At 36.0% G+C, this 15061-nt stretch overlaps 1 protein-coding gene across 1 annotated transcript; it reads right to left on the bottom strand.

Annotated features, from left to right (window-relative positions):
• LOC113360885 (aquaporin NIP2-1-like) lies at positions 1-2308 on the bottom strand. Its single transcript, XM_026604318.1, has 6 exons — positions 2301-2308; positions 1979-2144; positions 1573-1797; positions 620-814; positions 488-549; positions 1-403 (listed from the first exon to the last, which is right to left on the bottom strand). Exons 1-6 carry the CDS (start codon positions 2306-2308, stop codon positions 142-144), a joined length of 918 nt encoding a protein of 305 aa, XP_026460103.1. The 3' UTR covers positions 1-141.
• Between the last annotated feature and the right edge of the window lie 12753 nt (positions 2309-15061).

Genomic DNA, 15061 nt, shown 5'->3' on the forward strand with positions numbered 1-15061 from the left:
TTGGAAACATGAGTTTTGGATATCTATTCAAAGCTTCCGCACTGCTTCACTCTTACATTAAGTATAAGAGCCACCAATTACAATAATCCCAGTTGCAATGGGTTTTAAATAATGCAACAACAATGAATTTAGAGAGAATAACTAGATAATCTCGAGAGGATCTTTGTTTGGTACATCTGGTTGCTCATCGTAATTGCGTTGGGATCGACGAATCCTAATGGAAGATGACCCTGGTGATGGTGCAATTGGATCCTCCAAGCCTCGTATGAGATTATAAGACCATGCACCTGTTAGTGTCCCGAATAACGGTCCAACAATATACACCCAAATTCCTTTGTAATGTTTGCTGGCAATTGCAGGACCAATTGTCCGCACTGGGTTCATCGATCCACCTGACACAGGCCTAAAAGCAAAATCAAACCAACTTTAGGTCCATGCTTTATACATGTTCTGTAAAGATATTCTGGTGATTTAGCTGCATATATACCCGGCTAATATAGAAGTGATGCAAACTGCAGAACCAACTGCCATGCCTGCTAATTCTCCAACCTGCAATTTTGATGATAAATTAATCCAAATGTTTTGCGCAGGAGATTAACGAGAACAAAAGATTACTTACTGCTTTAGTATCAGTGGCAACTGCTGCGGTGACAAACATCATGGAGAATGTTACAACTATTTCCATCACTAAAGCTTGAAAGTCAGTTCCGGAAGGAGAAGTAGTTCCTATGTTTTTGATAGGGCGCAGTAAAATTAGAAGGGTAAATGATGCAACCAATGCTCCAGTTAGTTGAGCTGCAGCATAAAAGGGTACCTACAGAAACACATTGGAATTAATTATAGTAAATGTTTTTTTTATTGTTTTAAAGATATTATTACTAGAAATAACAAAATAAGTCACGTCAACAAAAATCATTTTAAATGCAATGTTTTGTTAATTAGCTAGATTATTCATTTTAAGTGGGTTTCTTTTCAAAATTATCTAAATGAATTCAATGATTTTTGAGCTCATGATTTTTCACCCGCCGAGGATGCTTTTGAAAATTATCCTGAGATCTCACGATTGATTTTAAAAATATAAAGCATGTCCTAGTATTCACAACTTACATCAAATCAATCCCACGGTAAAAGATTCAGATATCCTGTCCAATTTAGAACTATTTTATTTTGTATTTAGAGTAACGCGCCAAAAACAATAATCAACAAGTTGACTTCATTACCAATTTTTAAAATTTGTCTTATTTTTTAGTCTTTGCATAACCTCATATAAGAAGATGACAGCAGTGATGATGCCTTTAGGAATCTATCCATCGGTTTTTCTTGTAAAAAAGGATCCGCAAGAATGTTTCTCAAGGTTACTTGTGTGACTTTTCTCAGTTAAAACGGTCTAATAAGTTAAATTAATACCACTCATGGTCTATGAGGTACACAGTTATTCCCGTTACGTCTACGATTCTACCACCTGTTTTTTTTTGTGACTTGACCTGACATGACACAACATACAATTGCATATCTCGAGATCGGCAAGTGTGATCCAGTCTGCTATATCAGTTAGTGGTTCAGCTTGATTACCTGTTTCCATGGGAAGCGCCTTACAGCCGCAAATGCGCAAGTGACGGCAGGGTTCATATGAGCACCTGAAACATGGCCAACTGCATATATCATAACCGTTACAATAAGTCCACCGGCAATGGAAGCTCCTAACTTGGAGATTCTGCCTTCATCACTGCTACTTAATGCTGCTGATCCGCAAGTCACAAAAACCAATAGAAACGTAGCTATTAACTCTGCTAACACCTGAGGATGATTATCAAACAGACAAGTAAATAATTTAACTGAAAATTATTACAATTTCATATATATGACTAAGAGGATCGGATGATTATCAAACAAACAAGTAAATAATTTAACTAAAAAATTACTACAATTTCATATATATATGACTAACTTGGAATCAAGAAGGTCAAAATAAAATAACCTTTCTAAGAAAGCCAGGAGGATAATGTTCGCCATATACTCTCCGAAAAAAATAGATGAACTTCAATGATACTGATGAAGTTTTGGTAGGTTGATCCAGTATCAGTGATGAAGACGGAGATGGCGATGAATTAGTACTCATCATCGTCGACATAATAAGCAAATAACTGAAAATTAGAGATAGATATTGTTATACTAATAACTCCGAACAACGTAGCTTTTATAATAAATACTGATTAACAATGGAATTAGGCTTAAAGTTCTTACTAATAATATCTATAAGAGTATACCACCAACTAGTGTAATAAGACAAGTCTCATCACCTCATCATCGGCCGCTATACTTCGTTTTTGCTGATATACACGTACGATTAATAATGGTTTTCTACTCGCTAGTTGCTTTTGATGATGATTTATATATTTGGCATATAATGTCTTGGTTGGTCAGGCTTAATTAAGCTTAATTATTTCGCGAACTAAAAAGGTAAGACACAAATCAAACTAATGTCTGTAGCTTGGTTACAGGACCAGGTAGCATCGTTTAATGGGTTAATGGTCGGTTTGACACGTAAAAATATATTAAAAGGAAAAACATACCACGGTCTTTTGAGAGGAAGACATGATCCATTTCAGAGGTTATAGGAATATGTAATGCATGTATTAACTTCAGTGGATTTAGAAAGTTAGGATTGTTTTATTTTTGTATAGATATAGATTTGGGAATTTATTCTAAAAAAATTAGGGGAAAAAATCGATCTACGTTTTCCTCCAATGCTCAGATTTGGTCTTTTAGAGTAGGAGCATTCTTATTTTATGTAATATTAGGTATCATTGATTTTGATTTAAAAGTTATTTTTGTTGTTTTTAATGATATCTTCGGTATTAGAGCGATTCTTATCTTGGCTATTTGGGTGATTTTATTTATACTTTTATAGTGTTTCTTTCTAACGATTTGTTTGTGTTTGGTTTTTTTGATAAAAATGCATCGGCGATTCAGTACGGGCGAAGATCAAATTTATTTTTATCAGAAAAATCGATCTAGGTTTCCGGGTTAGTCGCTGCATATGAAGAGTTTTTGGGAAAATTACTCCTCTGTCATAGGAGCATCTCTTTTCCAAGAAGAAAATTTGTCAAAATGGTCGAATTATGGTTTCGAGTACCATTTCTTCTCTAATATGAAATTACAAGATTTGGGTGATATCGTGATAGATCGTTCTTTCTCTTCGCGGTTTATTTACGTTTTGTATCTTTTTTTGTATTTGTTTCAAGTTATGATGTACTTGCTTCACTTTAAAACCATCATGTAAACGTTTCTTGTGGAATGAAATACTTATGATTCGATGATCAAAATTTATTTTGGTAATTCTCGTTAAAGTTGGTAACTGTGTACCAATCATGTTTATTTCTATCAACAAAACATAGTTGTTGCTATTTAATGTATAAGGGTCCATTGACATGGGGCATTATATCACGATTCTGATCCCAATATTCTTGTAAAACTCAAACGACAGTGAGTTTGATGGTATTTTTTGGTATATGTTCCTCTTGCACGTTTTTACATTGCTATGAAAAATGAGCATAACCTGAGATGTGTAATCTTGCCATCTGGCACTTTAAAAACCAACTGTTTAAACTAAAATTAGTTGATGGCTAGATTTGGTATCTCGTAATGCACTAGTTTTTGGTAAAAGTACATAACTTTCAAAAGGATTATATCACTAAAAATCAGCTTCCATTTAATATCAGATTTTATAAAAAAAAATTGACATAGGTTACGAAATAGTGGTGAGAATAACAGCATGTTCGTTTCAAGGAATTCGATGCTGGGTAATCCAATTTCTATGGAGTGCACCCGATTCCTTGAACCGAACGGGACAAATGAACTCTTTGTAATTAAATAATTTAATTCCTAGGAATCCAATTCCCTTTAAAATAGTAGATTTCTATTGTATTGGTCTAATAGTGCAATGGAATTGGATTCCAGGATAAAAATAAAGATGATTGAATTTACTCAATCGAACCCAAATTTTTACAATTTGAATGGAATTTTTTGGAATCTAATATCAAGAATTGGATTACCCCATTCTTAGGTTTTCAATTGTCCCAACCCAACGAGCGATAAATATCATGTGATTCATGTGGGTTTATTTAAAGACTTTCCGGTTAGGTGTTATGTATTCGCCTCTAACGAAGTAGTTATTGACGGACAATTTTCGGTTTCATGATTTAGATTAAGGGTATGATTCAGCTGGTGCATGAGATGTTACGGGCCATCTCATTTCTATGTGCATGTGGGGGTATTGTTAATTGTCATGTCATGTGTGACTACCAATAATTGTTTATTGGGAAATTAGGCTAAGGCCCGACCCATGGATAACCCATAATATGAGGCCCTTAATTAAAAGAAGTTTAAATCTAGGTCCCGAGTTATTAAAGGACATTCATGCCCTTTTATTTATTGTCAAGACCCAAATAAAATAAAATTTAAATTTAAGCCCGAAATTATTAAATCTAGGCCCAAAATTATTAAAGTACAGTGTGAATTTGTAAACAGAAATTAGACATGCATACGGCATGTATATCCACAAGTTACACATCAAAAAAAAATATCCAACTTTAATATTCATTTACAACAATTTTTTAGCGTGTGTAACTGGAATTTACACACGCATCTATCTAGTGTAATTGAGTGTTACATATGCGTCTATCTAGTGTAACTGAGAGTTACACATGCGTCTGACTTGTGTATTCAACATCAACTCCAGTTCCAGCGAGACCTAAAATATAACAACAAGCAATTATTTTTTATAAGATTAAATGAAAAACAATGTATATTCAATTTCACATACATCTAAGTAGTGAAACTAGCAGTTACTCATGCAACTGACTAGTGTAACTATGAGTTACACATCCATATTGGAATTCAACACCAGAATCAATAAAGGCAAGAACATAAGCATGATTACCAAGTGTATAATGTTTAAACAACTGATTTCTGCAGTAAAGCTAGGAGTTAAAGGTTCAGCATTTCCGAGCAAACAAAGAATAAGAAACAAAATATAGACTGAGGCATGCTGGACTAACCTTGTAGTAGTATCAAGCGCAATTTTCATTAACTTCTCTTGCTTTAGTTAAGTTTCATTGTTCATGATGAGCTGACCTGGTAACATAATGCAAAGTATGAGTTAGCAACAAAAGAACTGGCATTTTTGTATCTAATTTTCGAAAATTAAAGAACCTGGACTAAGGGTTGACTGTCACGAAGACCGGTTTTACTTGATACTTGAATAAGTAATATTTTGGGGCTTAGCCACTTTATGATCCAGTCCAGTGCCAGTGGGATGACTTTTTGAGCCTGTTAGGATTCTAAGGGGCACACATTAGGGTTCATGACGTAGTTATAAAAGCCACTACCAGAAAGAAATAGCATATTACTATTTTCAGACCTTGTGATCATGCTATTAAGATATAAATAGCATATTACTTCCATATAAATACATATTAAGATACATACTAGAAAATATCAATAGAAAGCGATTTACCAATAGTCTGAAAGGTTGTCGGACATTTTTGCAGTCAATCCAATTGTTCCTTGTTCTTATGAGATCGAGAGTAAATATGGGTTGGTTTGCAGCTGATAAATCCATCTTTAAACAACTTCCTAATGTGTTTCCCTGCCAAAACAACACAAAACTAGTAGATCAACAGACGAATTTCAATTAGATCAGCATGTATGCCTCTAAGAACTGCATATCCCACCAAATTAGCATGTGTAACTATAAGTTACACATCCATAGTCTACCAATTCTAGTTACACGTGCAAACTGTCATGTAGAGTACACATGGCTGTAAACTGATAAGCAAGGATATGGTTATAGAAATCACATAATATTCTTCTCAGAGTAGATAAAAGCTGAGCTTGTAGCTGGCAAACATATTTGAAACATGATGTGCATCGAGATATATTTCCTAGTAAGTCCTAGTTACACATGCATATGCATATGTAGTCATTAGTTACACATATATATTAGCATGTGTAACTAGCATCCAAAAAATTACACACAAGTTTGGAAGAGCAATCAATAATAAAGTTAGGACACTCACATTCCATCTGAGCGTTGTAACACAATTAATTTTGGACGCCTATTTTGCATCTTAAAGCCAGCCATGAGGACAATCCAAAAGTGTCAAAGTCCTAACTGTTGAATCCTGTTTACTTGCAACTAAAAAACACATTTCGAATGTTAAGGAAGATAAAAGAGGTAAAGCAACTAAAAAAAACTTGGACAAAGTCCATATATAGGCGAACTTCACTGCATGAAATAAATAAAATCATTAACCTACTAGTGGCATAGGCATGTGTAATCGGAAGTTACACATGCATATGGCATGTGTAAGCTGCAGTTACACATATCATAGGCATGTGTAATCGGAAGTTACACATCAGTATTATGGCTGCAATATCTGGGTTTGAGTCAGGTACACATAAAGCGTGACTCAAAATTTTACCCAGTAATTTGACTGGGTAGGGATGAGAACCTGAGACAGATCAAAAGAGTAAGATAGAGAAGTATTTGACGCAGATGAGTCAGAAGGAAAACATACATCACTCACTGTTTTTATTTAGCATTCTATTCTGCGCATGAGCAGAATCTCTGGATGTCTAGGACTTAATTCTGTTGATTTGAAGAAGAACAGAGATGAGAGAAACAAACTAAATAAGTGATAGTGGTGCTACATGCCTACAAGTAGTGAACAAGATAACATTGTTAGCTAAAAACCTTTTACTCTCTATTTCCATTAACTTATTCGGAGCAGGAAAACTTTGAACTTGCGTAAATTACCTGAACAGATTCACCTAAAGTACTGCAAGATTATATAGCAATCTTTCTGATTTAGGTCGCCTGTGTAAGCCGCCAATGGGTTGATATTTGCACTAGGCAGAACATCATCACCAATCATAGCTGGGCAATATCTAGCAGCTAAATCAATACAAAGATCCCCTATCTTTTCCAGAACAAATACTTTGATAACATCTAGTAAACACTAAATCTTGTCCTGTAACTGTTATAATCCCAGTCTGAATTCTGGAACAGACTCTTGCTCATGAACTTCTGCCATATACTTCCATAAGTAGATAGCAGCTTTGCAGGTACTGCAATAGTAATGCAGTTCTGGATCAAAAAGTTCCATGTTCAAAGAACACAATTATCAGGTACAACTCAACTTTAGACAACACTGGGACGAAATATTCATTTGTACTAAGATTTGATTCTAGAGAAATGTTATTTCCTCGCTACATCACATAGCATCTACTTTACAACAAGATATTTATTTGTTCTTGTAGCACAATGACTAAGTTAGTCACGAAAAAGCATCAACAACTACATACTTCTCACTAAAGAAAAATAAGAAAAAATCATACCGAAGCATTGATAGTCGAAGAAGTACTTTACCAGACACATGAGGGGAAAAGCAAGTGTCATAAAAGAACCTCAACTGCAGAGAGGAAAAGCGAACTCCTTGTAGCATCTGCAAATTTAGAGGCGTAAAAACATAATCAGTCACAGTTCCATTTAATTTTAACAACATATATAAACAATCAGTTGTCCCTTCCCACATTTCTGAAAACAATCTCAAAAAAGGCAAACGACAGTTATACAAAAGGCAACCCATGCCTACGAAAGTGAGAGAGAGCAATGTATGGACTGCAATATCTGAGGCCATATCCAAGTACTCCTTCCCTTCAAAATACTATCCTAGAAATTGAAACACTGTAGATATACTTTGCTTCATGTCTTAGCAATTGAAACGCAGAAACTAGCATTCATAAACATCTTCAAAAAATCTAAACCTTGCGCACTTGGAAGGCACAAGATCATCGACATCTTCAAACAACATACTATGGAACAAAAAAAGAAACATGCATCATTATTGTATCCACGAGTACTACATGAAACTATGACCGACTCATAACAGAAAAATTATCTATTAATTTAAAGAAACTCCAAACATTTTGAGGCAACAGAGATTAATATGTCGGTTTAATCATACATAGATAAACTCAAATGATTAACTCGTAAATGATTAATATGTCGGTGTAATCATCCAACATATATATCTTCAAACTTATGGGTCATTTGCTAAGAATTAAGCTTCTGCGGAGGAAGAGCTCCAGATCCTCACATTTCAGAACCTTACACCATCTTTTAACATTTCCTCAATGCATGTTAATGGGAATATGTAAAACATTAATATTGAGAAAGGATTTAGACCAATACAAGAGAAAGTACAGAATTCCCTAAACTAAATTGATATACTAAATATGTAACTACGAGTTACATATGCATCTGACTTGTGTAGCGTAGAGTTACACATGCATATAATATGTGTAAATCGGAGTTACACATTCATATTGGTATATGTATCTAACAATTACACATGCATATTTTCATATAGAGTTGAAACATACAGTAGACCATTCATTTATACATATAAGGCACACAAACTAAATCAAAATAATTAATTAAAAATCTAAATACAAGTAAGATCTAAACTATGCCATTCACAACATGAGAAATATGTAAAAAGAAGTAAAACAACAACAATATTGCAACACACAAAAAAGAGCAAATTTTAGCAACTACCAAAGGTCTCAGCAAACCACATCTCCAACTACTCACACTAACATAATCACTCACATCCAATGCTAGCCTCCAGTTACATTTCAGTCACCACAACCTTGTTTCAGCACCAACAATTTAGGTCAAAAATCAACCTGCAATTTTAGTTCCACAACCAAACATATCACCACCACTAATTTCCAACAAATAATACTAGTGTAGCAAATTCAATTTCATTGACCGAGATACAACAAATTACATAGAATCAGAAATAAAGTACACAAAATTGATCATTTCAGTCAAAGTATATTAAATTTGTAACAAATGAATCGGTAATTAGTTTTTGAATCATTATCTTGAGATTTTTGCACTTTTCTGTTTGATGACCGTTGAAATAGTGGTATTCACAGTATTCCTTGGATTTTTCTGATCTAGGAGGCTGCTTTCCCTTGGACCATGGCCAATCGAGGTTCTCTCTCCCCTTGATCTCTCTCAGGATGCGCGAATAACTGGTATTCAGATTGGTATAGACTTGATCTTCAAATTTTCGATCATCTTTTCGTCTATCATCCCTTCATTCTTTCCTTTCCTCGTTGGGACGCTCTTCTGTGATTCCTCTTTTGGACCCGCTGGCTTGATCCACGGAATTTGTGCGTGTGGGACGTTGAGTATGAGCTCTGGGATTTTTACGCTGAATTTCTTCTAACCTTGCATGCTTTTCTATGATTATCCGGAGATCTCCTTCGGTGGTTGGGATGGTTCTGTGGATCTCGACAAACCAAGGACTCATCCTGTCCATCCTCCATTTGTAGCAGTTGATACTAACCACGGGATCTACGTTGCCAATAGCTTGGCAAATATTATGCCATCTATCAGTATATTCTCTGATGGTCTCTTTGTATTTCATCTCCAGCGTGAATAGCTTGTCCATGCCGGTATTGACAACCTTGTTGTACATGTATGTTGCTAGAAATTTTTCTGTGAGTTGGTCGTAGGAGTCGATGGATTTTGATGGAAAGTTGTCAAACCATGACAATGCGGACCCTTTTAAACTTGATGGGAAGTATCTGCATAGTATGGAGTCTTCGTTATCCCACCGGGCCATCATTCGATTATAATATCGAAGATGAGCCGCATGAGCAGTTGACCCATCATAGAAATCGAAGGCGGGAACCAAACACTTCTGCGGTATGGAAGCCCTGGCCAAGTGTTGCGTTAGCGGGGTAGTGTTTGCTTCCTTCATCACTTGTTCTAGTCTTCCGCCTCCCTGCCTAGTCTTTAGCTCCTTGATTTCTGCCAGCATCTCAGCATGCAGATTTTCCATTGCGACCTGGTGCTCTTAATGAATGGTAGATTTCGCTTGTAGAAGAGTGGTACCGTCGTAGTAGTCCGAGTTCTCAGGATTGTAATCAGGTTCTGATCTTTGGCTGCTCCTTGCTCCTCTTCGACTCAATGGAAGTGGGTTGTTTGCGACAACCATTCTTCTGTCTTGATTAGGTGCTAGGGTCTTGGAGTTAGCTTCGTCGCGTTGGTTTTATACCTCTGTGCTATGAATGATTCTTTCCTTGAGCGTTTGGTTCTCTTGTGCTAATATCACCACAGCATCTGCGTATGCCTTCTGGTTCTTCCTTAATTCTGTCAGCTCGACCATCATCTGAGCGGAATGGTTTGACCCTTGATTTGGTATTCCTGCCCGCAATTGTTCACCAGCGGCTATGGTTTGTTCCTCATCCACGATCTGTATCACTGGTTCTGGTGGGTCTAACTGTGTACCTTGGGATCCCGACGGTTGTTGTGTGGGTTGACCTACTATTAGAAGCGGTTGTTTGGCTGGAAAGGGTATGTTCTGTTCGTTGGTTAAGGGCATCCCATAGAGGGGTTTTTGTATTCCAGACTCTGCTACGACTTCCTGATGTTCCTGTAGTCGAGCATTGGTTACTCTGGGAGCTCCAACTTTGGATCCTCCAGCTTTGGATGTCGCGGCTTTTGATGCGTTTGCTGCGATGATGTTGGCATTGATGGGGGCCGTGCTTTCTGCATTATCCTGTACCCTATCCGCTGCCTTTAGCTTTTCACCTCTCTGCTTACTCCTGGTTACAACTGGGGTTGTCCTTGGCGTCTCTTTTGACGAAGCTTTTGCCTTCCCGACATCTTTGCTTTTCTCCATCTTTTAATGTTTTCCTGAAAGAGAGAGAAAAAATCACGAAGACAATGGGCCTCACGTGATATCTATTAGCGTTTTGAGTTCTTAAAGGTGTAAAATCTTGAAAATACATAAGGCGCCCATCTATTTAGATGACCGCAGATCTGTTCGAAGTTTTGATTTTCAAAGATGTGAAAATTTAGGAAATGCACGGAAAATCAGATCTACTTAGGCAAACGTAGATCTGTTCATAATTTTGGTTTTTGAAAACTTAAAAAAAAAAATGCACGGAAAAAACCGTAGTGTTGTATGCATCGTTATTTTCAGAGAACGAAGCCTGAAACAAATCACAGGAGAAGATAAATCTTTTACCGGATGAAGATCCCTATTTCTAGCACAAGATTGTGACACCGGTTGTCAGTCTGAGTGTTGACGCTACCTCTGGAAGTCCTAACCAAGTGGTGACACCGGCATAACTTTGTACCACTCCCCTCCTCTGTCACTTACGGGTCCCATGTGGGCCTGGAATTCAAATTTAACATGGGCTAAAACATTAAATCAGGCCTTAAGTTGCTTTCAAATGAGCGATATTTTAGGAACCATCATTTGGGGCAATACCCAAAGATTTTGGGCCTCTTGAATAAGACAAAAAACAAGTGGAAATAGTATTTTTAGGATGCCCCTTATCTAGTCATTTTTTGTAATGGAAAAAATTCCCTTATTATTTATATTTTTTAATTATTTCTAAATTAAAATAAAAAAAAAAAATTCTTAAAAAAATAATTAATTTTTAACTTTTTTTTTTAAAAAAATCTAAGTTCGGCGGACAAGTGATATGCCGAACCTAAACATACGTAAGTTCGGCTGATAATATGTCAGCCGAACTTGTGTTTTGTGAAAACATACCTAGGTTCGGCAGATTCGATAAAAAAAATAGGACATCCGAACTTAATATTATTCTTTATAAATTGAAGTTCGACTAACATCTTCGTGTTTAATTATCAGCCGAACTGTTCATCGACACTTTTAGGATGAAAAAAAACAGATGTTCGGCTAATAATTTTGATTTTATTGTCGTGAAAAAATTTCCATGCAATAAGAAAAGAAAGAAAAAAAATATATTCAAAATTTTCAAAAAAAATAAAATAAAAAATTATCGATGACAGGAGTACTCAAGTTGGTGTTTTCCCAGCTGATATTGGAAGACCATATGTGGGTGTTAAACTACTTGGTGGTCCTGTGAGTTTGGACATGTCTTTTTTGCAGCCAACTTGTTCTTGATAGAGTGCACAAGACTACTCCGTAAATGGAGGCAGTTCATATTAAATGATCCACAAAGTGAATTGTTGCTGCTTAGAAGTTGCACAGGTGTTTCCAAACTTTACTTTACTTTGCGTACTACTGACTCTTGTCATGCGAAAGATGCTCAACTTGTTTTTGATAATAATCTTTCCAGTTACTTGAGAAAATTGGTGAATGGTGATGGTCCAGGCTATGGTTTATTAAAACAGAGGATTGCTTCTTTAACCCTTAGATATGGTGGCCTAGGAATTTATACTATGTTTGATACTAAGCAGTATTGTTATATGAATTCTTGTTCTCAGACTTTATACTTACATGCCACTATTCTACAAGGATCATGCATTCAAGTCAATGGCCCATCATATGTTTTTGACAGTTTCCAGCAAGTTTGTAGTATTGATTCGTCACAACTTTGCAATCTCATTACTGCCCCTCATACCATGCATACATTGACAGTTCAGTATTTTGCAGGCGTGTGTAAGACAATGCCCTTTGTTTAATATGTCAAAGCGAGATTTAGTTCTTTGGCAGTGTAACAAGACTGCACATGCACAAGACTACTGTTTTGCTATCCCTGCTGATGGTCTAGTACAGAAGATCGGTCCGCGTCAGTTTAGTGTCGTGCTTAGCTACAGACTTGGTATCCCCTTGTTTGCTGCCAACAGTTCTTGTAGTTGCTGCAATAGGGACATGGATGTTTATGGTGATCACGCGCTTCATTGTGCCAGTGAGGTTGGTATTAAATTTCGTCATGATATTGTCAGAGATACTTTTGCGAATATTTGTTATCGTACTAGTGTACCTTCTAAAGTTGAAGCGGCTTTGGGGTTCCTATCTCGTGATGGTGGTGATGCCAGGTCGGCGGATATCTTGGCCTACAATTGGGAGGAGGGTCGTGATACTTGTTTTGATGTGACCGGTGTTTCTCTTTTTGCTGGGGGTGGTGTGCAAGCTTGTACACCGGGTTTCGCCTTGGCTAGAGCGGTTGAGCGCAAGAGAGTTAAATATCTTGATATCTATAGATCCAATGGATATATTTTTGGTACTTTAGCCTTTACTATCTTGGGTGAACTTGGTTTTGAAACTATTGAGTTTTTGAAAAGATTGAAAAACTACATATCTAGACATGATGTAAATATTAATGTTGGTAATTTTCTTTCCGTTAGAGTAGGTTTAGCCATTGAAAAAGGTGTTGGATCCCAACTAGTTTCTTGTAAAAACTATACTTTTCTTTTCATTTTCAAAACATACGTGAGAAAAAAAAATTATAATTTTTTTTTTATCGTTTGGGTGTTACGATTCAAAGAGGAGTTGGGGCCCAGCTTATTACGAGGTTGCCAACCAAAAGCTCTGTGTAAATTTATAAATTATAAAAAAAAAAAACTAAAAAAGTTAATATTAAAAATTAATTAATTAATGAAGGGTATTTAAGTAACTTAACCACTCATTAGACGCCCCTTATCACCCCACACTAGTTAGGGTCGTCCATATGTATGCCCCAAAATTTCTATGTATGCCCCAAATGAGGGTTATATTTTAGGCACCACTACATTTTAGAGGGGACCATGATTTTTATTTTAGTTGGACATTTAAAAGTAAAAGGGGGTTAGTCCTCGAGTGATTTCGGAGGAGTTGAATATTTTAAATCTCAGAGATTTTGAGAGAGTTTGACAGAGTGTAGGGAGTTTGAGAGAGTTTTGTGTTTTTGAGTTCAGGGAGTTTGGGGGAGTGTAGGGAGTTTGAGAGAGTTTATTAGAGGGAGTTTGGGGGAGTTTGAGAGAGTTCACTCCTAACTCATTCTCTTTTAAGAAACAATAAATCCTTATTTGCAAATAACATTGATCTTTAATCAAAAGAAAAAAATAAATGAAAACGATCATATCTCTGTATCAATAGTATGTTATTTTGTAAATAACTCCTTGCAACAAAAGCACCGTATGAATTGGCTAAAACACGCCAATACGGAATGAAGTACGCCACTGTATTGAACTTTGGCATATAGAATAGAAGAGAAGTATGTGTCTAAATAAGAGGACTTAACAAGTGATAGTGATTCTCAATGACACCCATGCAAACTAGCAAGCCAATTAATGCATGATGACATAAAAAATTATGAAGATAGTTGTAAAGGAATTCTGTTTCACCGAAACACAGTTTCAGATTGTCCAATCTTTGCAGTACTAATACTTACCTGATCCTCTTTAAATTTTTATGGTACACTTACAACTCAATATTCCACAACACACTCAAAAATCATAGCATTCCAACGGTTCATTAAAAAGATACATTACTCAGAACCCGACTACTTTCAATACGTGCATACAAAATTCAGTTCCGGATTTCTCACACTTTGGTGTACCTAAAGTGATCAGAACTTCATGAAATTTCTACAGTAGGTAACCTTCATATATACAAACATCATACTAAAATTTCAGCTTTGTCCGATAAGCGGAGAATGAGATAAATAGGAATCATTCCCCTATTCGAGATAAATATGACCATTAACCTTCAATATAGTCATATATTGTACAAGCTTTGCAGTAGAAAACGTGACCTGATCCGCGTGAAAATTTTACTGTACTTCTATAACAAGGTAAACTACGACATACTCAAATTTCATCATATTCCAACGGTTGAATTTAAAGATATCATTATAATCAAATTATGCAATTTCTTACCAAGATCTTTTGAACCACAAATTAGGGTTTTGACAGAGAGAGAGAGAGTACCCACAAAAAAAAACTATACACACAATCAAAATAAACAATCATGGAGATCAAAGAAGAAAAAAAATATACCTGGAAAAAAACGTTTCCTCTTCTTTCTCCTATGATTTTCTACGCACCAAACTCCTTCCAAAATCTCTACTCTTTTGAGAGATTTGTTGTGACACCAAAATACACTAAAAACTCCTTCGAACTCCCCAAAGCAACCAACTCCCTAGTATTGTAGGGTTTTATGACTAACAGGGAGTTCAAGAGCTTTTTTTAAACTCCCCAGCGACTAACAGGTGTTTT

Source organism: Papaver somniferum, chromosome 3 (assembly GCF_003573695.1).
Source record: "Papaver somniferum cultivar HN1 chromosome 3, ASM357369v1, whole genome shotgun sequence".
NCBI classification, from domain to species: Eukaryota; Viridiplantae; Streptophyta; class Magnoliopsida; order Ranunculales; family Papaveraceae; genus Papaver; species Papaver somniferum.